Source organism: Lissotriton vulgaris, chromosome 3_2 (assembly GCF_964263255.1).
Source record: "Lissotriton vulgaris chromosome 3_2, aLisVul1.2, whole genome shotgun sequence".
NCBI classification, from domain to species: domain Eukaryota; kingdom Metazoa; phylum Chordata; class Amphibia; order Caudata; family Salamandridae; genus Lissotriton; species Lissotriton vulgaris.
The window spans coordinates 98568414-98587823 of NC_141690.1; the positions used below are offsets into that span (position 1 = coordinate 98568414).

At 48.1% G+C, this 19410-nt stretch overlaps 1 protein-coding gene across 6 annotated transcripts in view; it reads left to right on the plus strand.

Annotated features, from left to right (window-relative positions):
• Positions 1 to 19410, plus strand: part of LCORL (ligand dependent nuclear receptor corepressor like) — a 649811-nt gene that overhangs the window by 16751 nt on the left and 613650 nt on the right. For all 6 annotated transcript variants that reach the window (XM_086964041.1, XM_086964042.1, XM_086964044.1 and 3 more), the window contains exon 2: positions 9670 to 9735. In XM_086964041.1, coding sequence (XP_086820167.1) covers positions 9670 to 9735 — 66 coding nt within the window. The remainder of the gene's footprint in view (positions 1 to 9669; positions 9736 to 19410) is intronic.

Below are 19410 nucleotides of genomic sequence, written 5' to 3' on the forward strand. Positions count from 1 at the left end.
ACCAGTTCTAAATAGTGCCTTGTACATGTATGGTATTGCGGATTGGGGTTCGGGAGGCTACTCTTTAGGGGCCACCGACCTCCTGTTAGAAGGGGAGTTGACTGGGGGTGGGGGGGGTGATTTCACTGTTTTCGGGGGCGTTGGGATCCCTTGGTATGGTTGGCCTTGGGTCCTCGGTTTTGGACCCGAGGTTACCCATGCCGCGACAGGTACTTCAGAGTTCTATGAGGTATAGGGATGGGGCTGTGGGAGGAAGGGGGAGAGTTGGGGCTGCATTGGGATGCGGTAGGTGGAGTTGGGGTTGTTGTGGGGGGTAACTGGGGTTGTGGGGGGGCTGCACGTGATCTTCTTTGATTTTTTAATAACGGTGCTAAGTGTGGGTGTGGCGCAGAGGGCCCACCTGGTTGGTTCCACTGAACTATGGCTGATGTTGCTCGAGGGCTCCCTAGTGAGTCCATACGTGTGGTAACCTGGAATGTCAGGGGGATGCTCGACAAGATCAAACTGGGGCAATTCTGCGATGGGGGAAGAGGGAGGCGGCGGATGTACTCTTGCTACAAGAAACACACATGATGGGATCCAAGGTGCTTAGCTTACAGAGGTTTGGATACCAGCAAGTCTTCCATGCCGGGTTCTCTAGGGGGTCCAGGGGTGTATCTATTTTGGTACATCGCAGGTTGGCCTATGTCCATGAGAAGCAGTGGGCAGACCCACAGGGTCGCTACATATTTGTCAAAGGAATGGTGGGGGTTGAGCCTGTAGTTTTTGGAAGTGTTTACGCCCCTCCACCTCTGCAGTTGGCCTTGTCTGAGAAGCTGTTTACAGTATGGGAGGATATCCCAGAGTCCTTGGCAGTAGTGGGGGGGCGATTGGAACGAGGTGATGGATGTGTGTATGGATCGCCAGAGACTGCAGGAGACGCGAGCGGCTGCCCCTCCAACCCGGTTGAATGCTATGGTGGAGGGGATGGGCTGGGTGGATGTGTGGCGCCATATGCATCCCAAGGCGTGCGAATACACGTATGTTTCTGCAGTGCATGGCTCTTTCTCGAGGCTGGATTATGTATTTGTGCCCAGTGTCCACCTGAGCAGGGTGCGGGAGGCCGAGATTTTACCAAGAGGGCTGTCTGACCACTCCCCAGTGGTAATCAGGGTCGAGCTGCTTAAGCAACGACAGCCGTTCCTGTGGAGGATGTCCTCGTGGCCCCTTCAGCAGCCTAGCTATGTCCAACATTTGAGGGGGGCGATTTCCCATTACTGGCAGGAAAACCTGGTGGATGATATCGACTCAGTTGTGGTGTGGGAGGCGATGAAGCCCACTATACGGGGTGTGGACATTGCGTGGTGTGCGGCAGCCCGTCGGCGACGCCGAGAGACAATTGTGGAGGCAGCTGCTCTAGTGGAATCCCTGGAACGACGTCGCCGACGAGGGGGCGACGAGATTGCGGTGCGGTTGCTCCTGGAGGCACAACAGTCCTATGCATCTATATTGCTTGATGAGGCTAGACAAGCGTGGCTGGCCACGCGGAGCAGAATATACCAGTGGGGGGGGGGGAATAAGTCCTGCACAATGCTTCATAGGCTATGTCAGCGTGCGTTCCAACCGGTTGCTCTGCCGGGCCTCACTGCGGAGGATGGGGTGGTGATTACGGACCCGGCTGAGCTGGCGGTGAGATTTGCTAGCTACTTCACGGCGCAATATGCTCAGATTGTCTGTCGGCAGACGAAGTAGCTAAATTTATTGACGACTTTCCTCAGAGAGCGGTCTCAGAGGAGGCCAGGAAGGCACTTGACGTCCCCCCCCCCCCCCCCCCCCCTCACGGCGGAAGAACTAGGCGATGCATTGGGACAGCTCAACACCGGGAAAGCGCCTGAGCCAAGTGGCTTACCGAGCGAATTTTATAAAAAATTTCAGCTCCAACTGGGGTCCCATTACCGAAGAGCACTGGAAGCGGCGCGAACGCAAGGTAGGTTGCCACCTGACTGGCGTCATGCCGAAGTTGTGGTCTTTCAGAAGCCGGGCAGACCCCCAGATAGCCCTGCCTCGTACCGCCCAATATCATTGCTTAATATAGAAGCTAAAATCCTGGCTAAGGCTCTGGCGAACCGACTACTTCCGTACATGACGGACCTGGTCCACCCAGACCAGGCCGGCTTTATGCCTCGTAGGGCAACGAGGCACAACATCAGGCGGGCACAAGCGGCGGTTGATGCAATGGGGGAACGGGCGGCTTTGCTGCTAGCAGATATAGATAAAGCTTTCGATTCGGTTAGCTGGACGTACCTATTTGCGCTCCTGCCTCGTCTCAACCTGGGCCCGGTGTTCCTTTCATACATTAAACTTCTATATACCGATATTACAGCTTCTGTGCGCTTCTCTGAGGCAGTCTCCGAAAAGTTTCCGATTGGTCGGGGGACCCGACAAGGGTGCCCACTGTCCCCGTACTTATTTGCCCTAGCGATGGAGCCGCTGGCCTCTTGGGTGCACATAGACTCCCAGATGCGGGGCTTCATGTGGAGCGGGTACCTCACTGACAGAATCGCATTATATGCAGACTACCTCCTATTCTTTCTTACTGATCTTTGCCGCTCCGGGCCCCGAGTGTTGGAAATCATGCGGATTTTCGGGGAACTATCGAGCCTTTGTCTGAATCCACGTAAGTCCACTCTGTGGGTGTTGGGAGGCGGTGTCGTGGAGGACCCCTGGGCGTAGGGATTGCAGGTCGCGACTGGAGGCTTGAAATATCTAGGGGTATTCCTCTCGGAGTTGGTGGATATCGCCTGGGAGAGGGTTGAAACTGACGTGAAAACGTGGTCTCGGATGCCCCTAACTATTTTTGGTAGGTCCGCAATATTCAAAATGGTTGCGCTCCCACGCCTCCTATACCAACTGCAAAGCTACCCCCACCTAACTAACCCCCGGTGATTTCGGCAGGTCAACTCTGTCTTGAGCCGCTTCCTATGGGCCGGGGGGGCAGTTAGGGTGGCTCTGCGGACATGCTTCCTGTCCACATATTGTGGTGGCCTGGCCACATCGGATACATTGTCCTATTATCAGGCCTCCCAATTATTGGTACTTAATGAGTGGTGGTATGGAGACAGAGGTGACCCAGCATATGCCCTGGAGCGCTCGCTGATGGGGGACAACACACAATCCTGTACTCTGCTAGGATGCGGCGGACGCTGCCGTGTGTCACGAGAATTGTTTTTGTGGTGTGGCGACAAGCGCTGCGTCGCATGGGCTGGTGGGGTAGATTGACGGCAGAGACTCCGTTGTGGAACAACGGGTTGCTCCCCGAACTGGCCTCCCTGGCGGGGTTTGATAGCTGGGACGCAATTGGAATCTCGTCGTTAGGTCATGTACTGACCGGGGTCACACTCAAATCATTCCAGGAGCTCAGTACTGAGTTCCACATGCCACGGACCCAGTTTTTTCAATACCTACAACTTCGCCATGCGCTCGCGCCCAGCATCGCTGACATAGAGTCGCTCCCGGAATTTAGCCCAATAGCAGCTAAGGTCTTTATGGGGACCTTGGTGATAAGAAAGTCTCTCGAATTATCAGACACTGGTAACTCACTGCTCATCCACCCTTCTTCCCCTCAGGGAAACCTGGGAGGTGGATGTTGGTCCCCTGGACGAGGATGATTGGAGGGAAGCCCTGGAGTCCCCGCGAGGCACTGCTATTGCAATGCGTCTTAGGCTCTGTGCAGATACTTGAATTGAATTAGCCTATTACACCCGCGAGCGGCTGTAGAAGGCGGGATTGATTGGATCCCCGGAGTGTTTGCGTTGTGGGGCTGCAACGGGTACGCTGCTACATACTGTGTGGTCATGTGCTGGATTGACTGTTTTCTGGAGGGGCGTATGGAGTTGCCTGTCGGAGGTACTGGGCTGGGATCTTCCCCCGCACCCCTCAGCTAGGGTTGCTTCATGTACTGGAGGGTGTTGGTGGGAATATATATAAACGCCATTTATTGTTGGGTCTGGTTGTGGCCGAAAGGGACCTGGCCCGGGCATGGAAGGGAGTACGAGCCCCCCCCCCTTATGTGCATGGAAGGCTGGACTAGATTACTTTATGGGGCTAGAACACCCAGTGTTTGAAGCGAGAGGATGCCCCCATAAACACTAAGATTTGGAAGCGGTGGGTGGACTATAGGGGGTTGACACTGGATCCCCCGGTGGAACATGAGGAAGAACTATAAGTGGAGGATGCCGCACGGGCCTACGAACTGTGTCCTACCGAACACACTACAACCAAAATGTACAATGCTTGCTATTCTCACGTGCAGGGGATTAGGGAGGGATAAGGGGCGGGTAGTTGGTGGGTGGAGGGGTAGGGGAGGAGGGGGTTTTGTTTGTTTTTATTCCTTAAAGTCTGCTTCTCCTTTCACTGATTGAACTTTATACTGGTGATGTAAATGTGTCATGATGCTTGGTGGTGATCCCCTGACTGTGGGGAGCCACGTGTCTTATGCTGCTTAATCACTCAATAAAATTTGTTGTGAAAAAAAAAATGGGCCAGACTCCATTAAGTTAGCAAACACACATAGCTGGTGTGATAAAGTGGCTGGTAAAAGAGACATGACTTACCCAGTCTTCTATCCGTAAATGGTGTCAAGTTAAAATAAAAAATTAAGAGAATAAAACTCTACAAGACTATAAAGTGCAGAAAGCAACTGTATCAGAACGGGGAATAGTCCAATATATAATCCAAGCTAATTACAGCACATAGACCCAATGTTTTCTGAAGAGTCTTAATATTGAAATTGACCCAGAACCCTAGATGGAGTATTACTTGTGGCTCCTCTATTCCAAACTGCGTGGCTGAGATTCTTGAGATGGATAAATCATGGGAAAAGTAGGGCGTGTAACATTGAGTGAAATTAATCCTCAGGTAAATGTAACTTAGACGCATGGTGAGCTAAGGGCTCTCAAAAGCATGTTTCTTGACCTCTCCACTCCCTCTAATGGGAGGGTGAGCTACTGTCTCAATGACTCAGAAACAATTGCCATTAATATACGTTAGTTGAAGCCTTTGTGGTTTGTTAGTGACTGTGTCCATTGATAGTGACGGCCTTGAGCCATGATTCCTCTTTGTAAAAGTTCCTTGCATGCAAAGCCCATTTATGAATAATTATGCATGTGTGGAGGTAGTTGGTCCAGTAGAGACCAGTTGCTGGAATGAAGGTCTCAGGAGCTTGTTGTACTCCTGTAGCTGACTCATTAGGCTAGCCAACTAGGCCTTGGGATCACTTCTGGCGTTCACAGGTATGGTCAAGTTCTCCTTTAAACAGCAGGGCATTCATCTGGTGGCAGGGCGGTCCTTCTGAAGTCTTCCGCTGGTCCAGGAGTGTACAGAAGAATTGCTCTGAGCGTCCAATATTTATACGCATTGACAACCTGTGAAGTAGGGGATTCCAAATACAAACCCCAAATCTGGTTCTGAAACTTTCTACCCTTCCCCTGTCCAGGCTCCAAGATGTCTGAGGTGACAAGGTTTGTATCGGAGTCTTTTGTACTGGAAACAAGCCCTTTGAAGTGTATGTAATGCAGGAAAAAATTCCACCCCAGCCATCCTGGCAGGAAGCCCCATCTTGCCTATACCTAGTTCACCCCACCCCTTAATGTTGATTTCTGGGAAAAATACTCAAACCCCCCAACAGTAGAGCCATTCAGTCATGTGACTCTGGACACTGACAGAAAGCACAAATGGTTATTACTTCAAGAAAATGTCAAATTTCTAAAAGTGGCCTTTTCAGAATTGGGACTTAAAATCTGACTTTAACATTAAAGAGAATTTAAATACAATTCATTGTAGTCTAAACAGTGTGTCCTTATCTGCTCCCAATTCTTATTAAACGTAATAAAGTAACCCAGTGGGAGAGTGAGGCCTGACGCATAAGTATTTAAAAGCTAGGTTTATGCCTGGGAAATGGTTTATTTTGGTAGGTTGAAAACTGCACTTCAGGCTGCAATGGCAGGCCTGGGACATGTTTAAAGTGCTTCTTTAGTGGGTGGTACAATAGATGCTGCAGGCCCACTAGTAGCATTTAATTTGCAGGGCCTAGGTAAATGTAGTACAATGTACTAGTAAATTGCAAGTAAATTTACATGTGTCAATCAGGCGCAAGTCAATTTCACCATGTTTTAGGGAGAGGGCACAAGCACTTTAGTACAGGTTAGCAGTGGTATAAAGCCAACAAAAAAAGGGTGAGCATAAAATGTTTGGAATACCATGCCAAGGTTTAACATATACTTAAAGTATTTAAAAAAAAAAAAGTAAGAGGAAAGTAAATCCAATTGGATAACCGAATAGGGATCAACAATTCTACGATGGATAATGTCAGTCCCCAGTGCAGATGATTTACTGGCGCCTATCTTGGTGGTTCAGGTAATCTTATTTTCATTGGTGTCCTAGGATCCATCCTACTAATGTACTGTAAACTAGGTAAAGTACAACCCTTTGAACAGTTGCATTTCAGGGTTGCAAGGGTGAGCAGACTTCTCAGTCATGTTTGTGGTTAGTGTGCTTTGCTTGTTAGCACTTGTGGTGTAGAGGGTATGGGGTTAGTCTTAGTGTCTCATCCTGGACTAGATTTTTGGTAGTTTGTCTCTCCCTTGTGAGCAGAGGCCCACAGTTGTTGGTAGCAGTCCCTGGAAGCTACCAAGGAGGCTTGGTGCAATCATTTTCCTTATGTGGCTGCCTGAGTGCACTCCAACATAGATTGGCAGACTGGTGCTTCAAAGCAGCTGTGCCCTGCTTGAGCTGTTGCTCAGTTATGAAGCAGGAATGGGAGGAATGGGCCAGTAAAGGTACTAGTACAGTTGCCGCCTCAGCTGGGCTGATGCATTAATAAAGTCAGTTGCAATCCTAACTGGACCAATGCTCATTACAGCAGTTGCAACCCCAACTGAGCTAGTGTGCTCACATAGGCTTTTTGCAGTTCCCACCAGGTACCTTCTGACTGGCCGACCCTCTGCAGCACGGTGGCTCCTTGCTTTTAGTCCTACTTTTCCTGAGTGTGTGATTCTCCTTGAGTCTCCTCCTGCAGACACAGGCAAACTACCCTCCCAACAGGCAGCCTTCTTGGTACTTGACATGCTCCTCCAGGAAAGAGAGTGAGAGGAGTTTTCTTCACCTTGGCGCTCTGAAGCAGTAATCTGGGATAGACCAGAGTGGTACCTCCCTAGAAAGTTCTGCATCTTGAACAGAATCTGCCTTGAATCAAACCTTACCAGCAACCACTTGGCAGCATTCAGCTCCACCCCCCTGCTCGCTCCACCCCCCTGCTCGCTCCACCCACCTGCTCGCCCCCCGCTCGTTCTGCATCTTGAACAGAACCTGCTTTGAACCAAACCTTACCAGCAACCACTTGGCAGCGTTCAGCTCCGCCCGCTCCGCCCTCCCGCTCGCTCCGCCCTCCCTCCCGCTCGCTCCGCCCTCCCTCCCGCTCGCTCCGCCCTCCCTCCCGCTCGCTCCGCCCTCCCTCCCGCTCCGCCCTCCCTCCCTCCCGCTCGCTCCGCCCTCCCTCCCGCTCGCTCCGCCCTCCCTCCCGCTCGCTCCGCCCTCCCGCTCGCTCCGCCCTCCCTCCCGCTCCGCCCTCCCTCCCGCTCCGCCCCCCTGCTCGCTCCAACCCCCTGCTCGCTCCAACCCCCTGCTCGCTCCAACCCCCTGCTCGCCCCCCGCTCGTTCTGCATCTTGAACAGAACCTGCTTTGAACCAAACCTTACCAGCAACCACTTGGCAGCGTTCAGCTCCTCCCGCTCCGCCCTCCCGCTCCGCCCTCCCGCTCGCTCCAACCCCCTGCTCGCTCCAACCCCCTACTCGCCCCCCGCTCGTTCTGCATCTTGAACAGAACCTGCTTTGAACCAAACCTTACCAGCAACCACTTGGCAGCGTTCCGCTCCGCCCGCTCATGCCCGCTCCGCTCGCTCCGCCCTCCCGCTCGCTCCGCCCTCCCGCTCGCTCCGCCCTCCCGCTCGCTCCGCCCTCCCGCTCGCTCCGCCCTCCCGCTCGCTCCGCCCTCCCGCTCGCTCCGCCCTCCCGCTCGCTCCGCCCTCCCGCTCGCTCCGCCCTCCCGCTCGCTCCGCCCTCCCGCTCGCTCCGCCCTCCCGCTCGCTCCGCCCTCCCGCTCGCTCCGCCCTCCCGCTCGCTCCGCCCTCCCGCTCCGCCCTCCCGCTCGCTTCGCCCTCCCGCTCGCTCCGCCCTCCCGCTCGCTCGCTCCGCCCTCCCTCCCTCCCGCTCGCTTCCCGCTCGCTCCGCCCTCCCTCCCTCCCTCCCTCCCTCCCGCTCGCTCCGCCCTCCCTCCCTCCCGCTCGCTCCTCCCTCCCTCCCTCCCTCCCGCTCGCCCCTCCCTCCCTCCCTCCCTCCCGCTCGCCCCTCCCTCCCTCCCTCCCGCTCGCCCCTCCCTCCCTCCCTCCCGCTCGCCCCTCCCTCCCTCCCTCCCTCCCTCCCGCTCGCCCCTCCCTCCCTCCCTCCCGCTCGCCCCTCCCTCCCTCCCTCCCTCCCTCCCGCTCGCCCCTCCCTCCCTCCCTCCCTCCCTCCCGCTCGCCCCTCCCTCCCTCCCTCCCTCCCTCCCGCTCGCCCCTCCCTCCCTCCCTCCCTCCCTCCCGCTCGCCCCTCCCTCCCTCCCGCTCCTCCCTTCCGCTCGCTCCTCCCTCCCGCTCCGCCCTCCCTCCCTCCCGCTCCTCCCTTCCGCTCGCTCCTCCCTCCCGCTCCGCCCTCCCGCTCCACACCCATCACTGTCCCTGCTTGCTACCAACAAGCATTGCCGTAGCCAATAAGACTCTCATTAGGAAATTATAAGCTATCTGCTTTGTGAATGACGTTGCTATTAATTTATATATTTTCAAAGCCAACACACATTAAAGTCATTTACAATACCAATAGCTCACACTTTCCTAATGCGAGACCTATTGCATTGCAAATGCTTGTTTTTTCTCTGCCCCCTACTGCATACAGAATGGGGCAGTGGGTCAGCCTACTTAAGCCGTTCTCTAACGTTGGTGTGTCTGGAGGAGTTCTGCTCTTTCACTGGAAGTACATACAAACACAAAGTAGCTGTTCCCTCCAGTTTCTAGCGACTAATATGTCAATGTGTGCTTTTTGAGATCAAAAAAACTGTTGCCCGTTCTTGCCCCTCTTATTTTTGACACAGTACTGCTATGGGTGTTTATTCTGCGGGTTAGGTGACTAGTGTTAGAAACTTTAGTTCTCAGTGCATATCCTTCTTTCAAACACTTTTCTTTTCTGATGCTCTTGTTATTGTGTTGCTTTATTTCCATCTTTATTTGTATCTGAAAGATTTTTTCACTTTTGCTGCAAACTTAGTCTAATCACCTATAGTTACTTTGAGTAACTTAATTGTCGATCAGTAAACTCAAATTTATTTTTTGGTGATGTGCTTCGGGGTAGATGCATATGGGGGCTGGTCTAGCTTTTTGCGATTTCAATGTTTTTCACAGCTTTAAGCTCAACGAACAAGTGATATCCATCTGGAGCTTATTTCTTAGGCGACCAGATTATGCTGTATTTAACATAGAAATAGAGTTTTCAGGCAGTTTTCCAGCTATTGACTAGTAATTGCTGTAAGTAAGCAATCTGATTTGTAGAGAATTGAATCAACTGGATTCTTCAATTAAAATACAGTTTCTTCTGTCTTTTCAGGTTTCGAAAGTATTTTAGAAGGGCTTTATGGACCAGGACTTCGTAGAGACCTCAGTTTATTTGACGGTATTTGAATTTTAATTGTATAAGGATACCATAGGGGAGTTCAAGTTCTCTTACTCACAAACTTGTCATGCTTCTGCATTGCACATAGTATTTAATTTTTTTCTTTGCCCTGTATCTATGCACTATCAAGCTATTAACTATCAATGTATTCTTGCAGATTCCAACATTTCTCCTAGTTTCTTAAATCACAACTGGTGATTTAGTGGTGCAAAGAGCGTAGGAAATGGTCAGTGACACTCAACCAGACCAATTATTCAGTGGGCTAGTCTGAATTGGACAATGGTGCAACACAATCCTTTGGGGGGGGGGGAGTGTAATGCCTATCCATGTGGGTGAAATTAAGTTTACATCTTCAACAAAAGGTACTTTTACTTATATAGGCATTGCTTCAATAAATGCTCTTTCATTATTGTCAACATGTAAGTGTAACCTGGAACTTAACTGAGGCAACAGGAGAGTGTTTCCTATGTGGTTTTTGTTTTTAAAGCTAGTCTTTTAAGTAAAGGTGATTTTGGAGGGTAAGTATTACATTAAAGCTTTCCAAGCTAAGTGCAGCTTCCTCTACTTCAGCCCCTACACCATTACTGTAGTACATTAAATGTGCCCATCTATGGTCAGTTTATGGTAGGGCAGTAGCCTTTTTTTTTTATTTTATTTTTTTTTTTTTTTTTTTTTTAATAGATTTTAGTAAACATTTCTGAGAAACTGCCATACGTCTTTCTGGACCCCAGGTCGCTGCTCTCGGGAGACTGAAACAATGCACATCCTGGAACTAGGTGCCATGCCTCCTCCCCCATGATGGGCAGGGTCCGCGAAGAGGAAGCTTCAAAGGCTTGCTGCCTTTGAGAGCTTCCCCAGGCCTTTTGCTGCTTCCAGCAACCGGTCACCACCAGTTATGACCCCCGCATTGGGCAAGAGAACCAACGAGAAAAACTAGTCCGGAAGGGAGGTGTGCCCTCCCCTGCCAACCCCACTTCTCAGGTGGGGGAGGCAAAGTGAATCGTAACTCTGTCTGGCAGATGGGGGGGGGGGGGTCAATCCTTCCCTCTGACCCACTCCCTTACGACCCCTCTCACCCTCCCTCTCCACACCCCCCCACCACTCCACTGGCCTCCCTCCTACCACTTCTCCGGCTACCAACCCCCCTAACTCACAACTAAAGAACAATGCATCCTTGCTCAACTTTCTCCCTGTCACAGAACTAGAAGCCCTCAAAATGATTGGCAATCTTAAACCGTCCTCCCACACAAAAGACCCTGTACCCTCCAATCTTGTCCCCACCCTTAAACACATCATCGCCCCATTCTGGACAAAATTTATCAACACCTCCCTCTCCACTGGTTGTGTCCCCTCCTCCCTTCAACTTGGTCAAATCTCGTCCATAATTAAAAATCCAAATGCTGACCCAAATGACCATAACAATCTCTGCCCTATCACCAACCTCCCTCTTTCCTCAAAGGTCCTTGAGAAATGTGTCCTACTACAACTTGACAAACACATCGCAAACTTTAACCTACTCGACCCCCTTCAGTCTGGCTTCAGGAGATGCTGCAGCACCAAAACTGCAATGCTCAATGTCGTTAACATCGATCAATCTCTTGATCATGGCGATACCTCCCTTCTTATCCTCCTTGATCTCTCCGCAGCGTTCGATGCAGTCAACCATTCAGCCTTACTCAATGTTCTTATGAACCCTCTTCGGCCTTACGACACTGTCCTCAAATGGTTCATCTCTTACCTTCAACACCGAACTCTGCAAATAAAAATTCAAAATTGTCTATCTAACCCCTCTCCTGTCTCCCTTGGAGTCCCCCAAGGTTCTATCCTCTCCCCTTCCTCTTTAACCTCTTTATGGAACCCCTCACTCTCAAACAAGCAGGCATAAAATACCACCTATACGCTGATGACACCCAAATCTACTACAAGATTAACTCACGCTGACATCTTACACCTGAACAACTCCCTTCACAAGATTCAATCCTGGTTCCAGTCAAATCATCTCAAACTAAACCCAAATAAAACTGAAATCATCCTTTTCGCCCCAAAAAAGAACCGCCTCCCCAGTCAATCGTGGATCTCAGACCTTAACGCACTCAACTGCTCACTCACACTGTCCAACTCCGTCAAATCTCTTGACATTACTATCGACACCACCCTCGCCCTTAACGTTCACATCAAAAACTCGGCCAAAGGAGCACTCCTGACTCTCCACCAAGAAAATCAAACCATTCTTACCCATCGATGACTTTAAACTTTCAGTTCAATCACTGGTTATTTCACATATTGACTATGGCAGCGCCTTCCTCAACTGAATCCCCTAGGTCCACCTTGCCCCTAATAAAGCTGTGCTCAACCTTGCAGCCAGGCTCATCAGACTGCAAACGCTTTAATCATATCTCTCCAGCTCTCAAATCGCTTAAATGGCTCTCTATCGAAGGGAGAGCAACTTACAAAACGGCCTGCATTACTCATAAAACACTCCACCAAAACACTCTGCAGTACCTATCCAAGAAACTCCTTATCGCTTGTAGCACTCGTCCTCTGAGAAGCTCCAACGCCCTCCTCCTAATCCCTACTCTGCATAAAAAGAAAACCACACAATCTCGCTCCTTCTCTGGAACTGCCCCTACTATCTGGAATACCCTCCCGAAAAACCTGCGCTGTAACCCCTCGTACGCCAGCTTCAAATAAGACCTCAAAACCCACCTCCTTAACTACTACTGGGGATCCTAACCTGTGCTTGACTCCTGATCTCATTTCAGTATTCCTTATTTTTCTCTGTATTATATGGCCCTCTTCCTGTAATCCACTCTACCTATATTACCAGTATTATTTTGCCTCAACTCCTGTTTCATCCCTCCTTGATTTTGTAATTTGCTTGTTTTTTACTTTATCATGCTTTTTATACCTTGTTTGCCGTATTCTATCCTGATCATGTAAAGCGCTCTGATACCTCCTGGGTCTAGCCAGCGCTACTATATAAAACTTTTAAAATAAAAAACACCCACCCCAGGGAAGGGACCCATTGATCCCAACCTTTTACCTACCTGTAATGTCCCTAAATCTAGTGTTTAGGGGCACCCTGAACCTTGCTTCCTCAGACAAGAAACAGCAAAAAAAGGACCGAACAGCCGTGCTGAGGCAAAGAGGAGGAAGCTTGCTAAGTTGTCCCAAGCCCTTACGGCCTCTCCCCACCACGAACCTGCAGAAGTGAAACTACGGTGTCCTGCAGCCTCAAGAACCCAGAGGACCTGCCCTGCCTTCAAAAGAAAGGACTGTCTCCCGTGAACACCTGATTTATTCACCAACAGACTCCAGCTCTGACGAGATCCTCAAGTCTGCACCCGACGCCCATGGCTCGTGTTAAAGTGGCCCAACGCCAGGAGGAGGTCTCCCTGGCGATCCTGACCCAAGATCTGGTGATCCCTGACCTGCCTCAAGCCGATGCTAGCAGCCTCAATCCGGAAGCCCGCGACCCCCTCCCCAGCTGCGACCATATGCTGGTAAGAAGATCCAACCCTAAAAGACACTCTGCGCCCCACGGCCTTGGGTGGCTCAACTGACTGTCTAACCAACCCCCAGCATCCCAACTTACTTCAAGTGGTGGTCTCACCCAGAAGACCTTCATCCCGAGTCTGCAGTCTGTTCGCAAACCGGAGACCCCATTAAAAGCTATAAGGCACCCCATGCCAAAACAGCACTCTGCACCCGGCTGCCCCAGTGCTGCTTAGGGTGCACCTTTTTGTGCTGGCTTGAACTACCCCAGCCCCCCCCCCACCCCCCCCCCCCCCCATTGCCCTGAAATTAAGTCCAGGAATTTGCTCCCACAACCTTGTTGCCTGCTCATAAGCAGCCACCAACCGGAGGCCCCTTATCCCCCGTTGGATAACATTGGGCCTCAGCACCCGGCCGCCCTAGTGCAGCTGGAGTGCATCCTTGACCCTGGGGGACCCCTGAGTCTACCCCCATAATAACATTCCCACTACTGAATACTTACCTTTGATCCGATAACCCTATTTTCCTCCATATGATTACATTGACTGTTTTTCTGTGAAAAAGTGTGGAGTTGAAAAATCTAGAAGTCTCAAACTGTAACAAAATAACAAACTCTTTTACTTTCCTGTTGACAGGAAATGTCCTAGTGCAGTATCCAGGTATGCTGAACTGTGTAAGAAAAGTAATCTGTAAAGTAATCTACTTGAGTTTCAACTGAAAAGCCAATACAAAGTATATGTACATTTCAAAGCATTGCATTACTAGTAGTTCTACTTTAATAACACCAAGTATGTATTCAACTGCAATACAAACTGTATTATTACTGCAAAGTACTTCACTCACCTGTGCCAGGCTTGCTTGGTTCTAGGAATTAAAATAACTAAACAAATATTTTTTTTTATACAAAACCAATCGGTCTGAAGTTCAGTCTTGGAGTGTGATAGAATTTTCTAATTGAGTGTATACAACAAATGATTAACACTACCTCTTCTAAAGCTTTACTGCTCGCCCATACTACTACAAATGGAGAGTATGGTACTATCTACTTTTACCTTTGGGGTTCCACCGGACTCTGTGCACACTATACGTCACTTTGGTATAGTATATACAGAGCCAGCTTCCTACAACATTGCACCAGTTTTGGTGCTCTAGTCAAGAGGGGTGGTGTTTGGTGAAAGTGTGTTTAGGTTTTCAATGCCTTTGTTAAAGGTTTATACCAGATCTTACTGAAGTGAACTTTGAATCCTTTTTAGCAGTTATGAAGTGGACCAGAGAACTTAAGGCACCAGGGACCTGATTTGATACTCTTTTGGGGGCCCCTAAACCTGTGATTAGCAAAACCACAAATGTTGACATGAAATTTTGCATTGAACTAAATGTATTTTGTGAGTTGGAAAAACGAAGACTCGAAAATAACTTTTGGAGCTCATTACAAAGTGCAAAGAGGATGACATGAAATGGACTTCCCACTCTGAGTTAATATTGAAATGTCACTAGTTTGTGACCCATAACCATTGAACAGATATTGACTCACAACATGGTATGGTATCTGAATTGCAATGGGGAAGCTGGTCTGCACCTTGTGAATGATGACTGTTTGCTTCGGAGGAGCAGGCAGTAGTTCAGAGGACCACTGTATGCTCTGCTCCTTGCAAACTCCCCAAAATGTCATTCAATGCGTGCCAAATTTGAAGGACCAGGGACTGCTAGTTATACGTTCAATACAAATGCAGAAATGGAGGTCTTGTCTCTCGCAGGGAATACCTTGTAAAGTACCTTCTGTCTCATACACAGTGAGGCAGACGTTTTTGCAATTTAACGTAAATATGCATTTTGCCATTTGACTGGCTAGTTCATATCACAAAATGAAGCGAGTTCACGCCCATTCAATACAGACTTGTTTGAAAACGAGTCTGTGTTGATTTGCTTGCGTCAAACGTCTCCTATTCGACCCATGGCTCTCTAACAAACTTTTTGAATGTGTCCTACAATAAATATGGAGATTAATTTCTATTTCAGAGGACGGTTTTAAGATTTGCCCTACACATTATCTGACATCCGTGTCTACGGTCTAACTCCTTTTCAGAACTGGAATCCTCTTTAAAGCCATTGCACTTCATGCGGGTGAGGTGCCCTCTTTGGTCATCAACGGCTGTCTCATGCTCAGCCTTCATTTGGCAGTAGGAAAGAGGGTGTAGAAGCAAACTGACCGCTATCAATCTGTGTCTCAAATTCTACTGATCTGGGAGGATGAAGAGGAGCTGGGGGTTTTCTTGCTCCTCCATATTGGAGACATGGTCTTAGTTGGATGGTAATCCAGGGTGTTAGTAGACTCAATCAGCTACTGAGTTGAAAAAGAAGAGCTGCATTATGGCAACAATTGAAAAAATCTGATCCACTGTACCTTGGTCGGAGGGTTACTCCTGTATCGGTGCTACTTAACCATGTTCCAGGGTGGCTCTTGATGCTGTTTATGAAGATAAAGTGTCTTCTAGTGACACACCCTGTGGCTGTGTTTGTTGTCTTAGTGTGACATCTTTGCTGTCACTTCTGTGAACTAGAATATTTGGGTTGTACCATGGCTACCCTGTAGACAGCGGCTGCCATTTTCGGATTGAATCCCTGAAAATGTGTGATGGTCATGCACCTGAACTCTAGTTGTGGGAATCTCATTGAACAGCCAGTTGAGGCTGTTTGTATTGTACTTGATTGGTGCATATAGGTGTGCTCTTGTTTACAAGTAGTGGGGTAGAACAAGCTACATATGAGAGATGAATAGCATCTATGGTCAAAGTGACTCTGTATACACTTGAAGTGTCGGCCTTGCGTTTGTCTAATTTGAACATGTTTGATATACACTTAGGATGCTTCTTTTTCACATCACTCTGAAATGGGGTGTAACAGGGCTTATGATGACATTACTGAGTTGTTGTTTAGGTGTCTGCCAACATTCAACATGGCAAATCCTAGGCGGTTAACCAAGGATAAGAGAGGGAGGTTCAGGTTCAACAACTACCTCCGGGCCCCATATTAAGGGAAGAAGTTGTGCACATAGTTATAAATAATAATGGGCAATGGTAATGAGAATCTGTCATTCTTACTATTGACATCAAGACCATTGCTAGACTTTGGAAACCACTAAACCTATGGTTCATCCCCCTCCTCCAAGATTTGTATAGATTACAAGATTTATGCTGTGGACTAGCCCCAACAACTGTTTTTCCAAATTAATCACTGGTTCCTAACGAACGAGTCATTGGAGGAATGCTTTAGGTAATCTCCATTACAGATTTACTTAGAGCTGTATTCCTGTGCCAATACAGATGAGGAGCAACCGTGCATATCAGTCTGTCCTTTTCCAGCAGTACAGATCCAACTTGAACTGCCATGCTAGATCCCCTCTAGAAGAGTAGCACAACCCTAGTGGAAATAGTCACGCCAGGACAGAAGCCAAAAATAACTTCCACATTGTTAGAATGTCCCTGAACAAAATTGCAAATAAGTAATCTCTGAAAGGTTTGAGAGAACTGGAGCACAGGTCCCCTCAACTACTGATGTGGGCTAATGTTCCCTAGCATTGGTCCAAGACCAGTAGACCAGACCTGAAGATGGTAAATAAACTGTTTTCAGTACTTGTGTCCTGGAAGGCATGGGTAGAAGAATCTATCTGGGAGGAATTAGTCCTACATTTTAAGTACATACAATCCGGCAGCACTGTGAGCCTATAGTGGATTATTTATTTATTGTCCAAGGAAAATTCAAAGTGACTTAAAACATTGCACATAAATGCGGCCATCCTTCATGTAGCTCAGCGTCACTCCAGTTTAAAACGTAGGTATATCTAGATTTAAACGGGACATTTTCAAACCAGTCACTCTCCAAACAAATTAAGTCTATCTGAGAGTGACAGTACCAAATCAGGCAAGATCAGAATATGTTTAGACCTGTGTAGCGAACCCAACAGTGGTACGAGATACTTATAGCGACACACATTGGTGATGTGATTAGTCTAGTATTTTCAAAAATAGACCTGTACGAGAGGTCACATCGTTGGAACTGTACTTTGTCAAGGTACATTGCTGTTGCTGTTAAAATATAAATTAAAAAAAACTTTGGCATCTGAGATTCTCCCTAGCATTAATGAACTAATTAGCTATGGAATATTAAAGATCTTAAAATGCCTTTCAATTTTTATTTTTTTTATTTTTAAGCGTCCTTGCCTATGTTTCATATTTGAAAACATTGACTCAGCAGCCTCTCTGTCACCTTATTTGTTAAACGGAAAAAAGGCAGTTGGAAAACTGAGCTTGGTTAAAAAAAAAAAAACTGGACTGTGCTTTCAGGAGCCCAGAATCACAATTGCTGTGTAGTGTCCCTGAACACTAGGCCTTCTAATTTTGTCTTAAATTTTACTACCTTTTGGTAAGATTTCGGAAATAACTCTTGCACCTTTTGCTATTTCTTTGCGCTCCCATTTATTTTTGCCATGTATTTTATTTGTATGCGACATGCCATTCATTTGCCAATCGAAAGTCGTGTACATTTTATTCCTACCTAACCATGCTAACAGGCACAGCAGTGTTCCATGTCCAAGATGATATGAAGTGTTCACTAAGGATTTTTTTCTACGAGGTAAGCAACATATGTGCACTTCATAACCAATACACATTTATGGATCTAAGTGAAGGGTAAAACCTGTATTAACTCCTGTGTCCATTCAAATGCTGTCAGAGATCACCTTACACTCTCATGGAAAGATCCAAAAAGGGCAAAAAATGTTTTCCAGTATGAAAGCATTCAATGACCAAATCAGCCGCTAAGATGAAGGCACAAACTAATTTTGCATCGAGGAATCTTCCATCAAGGGACGTAGCAGCAGTCTCCGGTGCCTCAGGAAATGCCCTGGAGTGTTCAGCTGGTCCTTTATTCCTAGTCACATACAAAGTATGAGTTGTTTCTGCAGCGTCGGCTGTTAATTGAGTAACTCCATGCTGCCTCCGAGGAACCTGGAACACTCAATGCATTGAGAGAATCCAGGAAAAAGATCGTCTAGTGTCCATCATGGAGTTATTTTCCATTCATTTATAGTGTAGACTGTCAGCATTTTATTTTCCTGAATCATGCTGATAAGAACTGCAAGGGGCATGAAGTGCAAAGTTTACAACACTACATTGCATTCAACATCTCCAGGCTCAGACCCCTTTGCCTATGACAAAGGAAAAGACAGCCTGATAGGCTAACACTAGAAAGCACAAAATAGGATCTGTCCCGTTAAAAAAATTCCAGAGGGCCCCTAACCCACAATACACTGCAGTGGCAGTTCGCCTGGGAGTCTTAAGATTTTTTTTTTTGTCTCACTCTGAGAGAATCTCAGAAGACCTGGGGTGTTTTAAAAAATTAATAATAATTTTACAATTTGTTTCTGAAGAAAGTTCTGTCAGTGCCTGCGCTATTCACATAGTGTCCTTCTGTGTCAGTAAGAAAGCTTCCTCTGACCACAAGGTTTGTGTGGAGTTTATTACCTCAACACCACACACAAGGATGTGACCTTTGCAGTAAAATTTCAAAAAGAACACTTAAAAGGCAAAGAAGGCATCAGACTTCGTGGATGGAAGATTTGAAGGTAGACCAAGAGATTGGAGAAGTCCCACTCTTGTTGCTGTTCTGAGAAATGGCACAAAACTGATAGACTCCCTTAAGAGATCTGTCTGAAAATTTTGTTCTGCGCACCATCCTCATACGATGTGAAATCCTTAGTCTGTCTACTTCTTTCCTGCTTACCTTCGATAGTAGGCTATACGTTGAGAGGACTACACCATTGAAAATACAAATGTGCGGAGGGTCAGGAGGGGAAATAGTTTAACGACCTGTCTAATCATGCCCCTTACAATAACATGAAAAAACAAACGGAGAAGACCAGGTCAAGGGTGGTGTACTGACTTGAATGGTGAGAGGGAATCACAAGGACACAAATGTGAAACGGTGTGTTGAGTCCTGCTGGGCTGAAAAAAAAAACCATCAGACCACCCATTTGGTGGCATTTCATCATATGGGAATAAGTAGTTGCTCCAAACACCGCCTCAACCTTCAAGTGGCGGTGCATATATGGAGAGCGGCAAATTCAGCCACAGTAGTGCTCAAGAAATAATGTGGAAAAGAGTGCAGTGCTGTTGAAAAGTG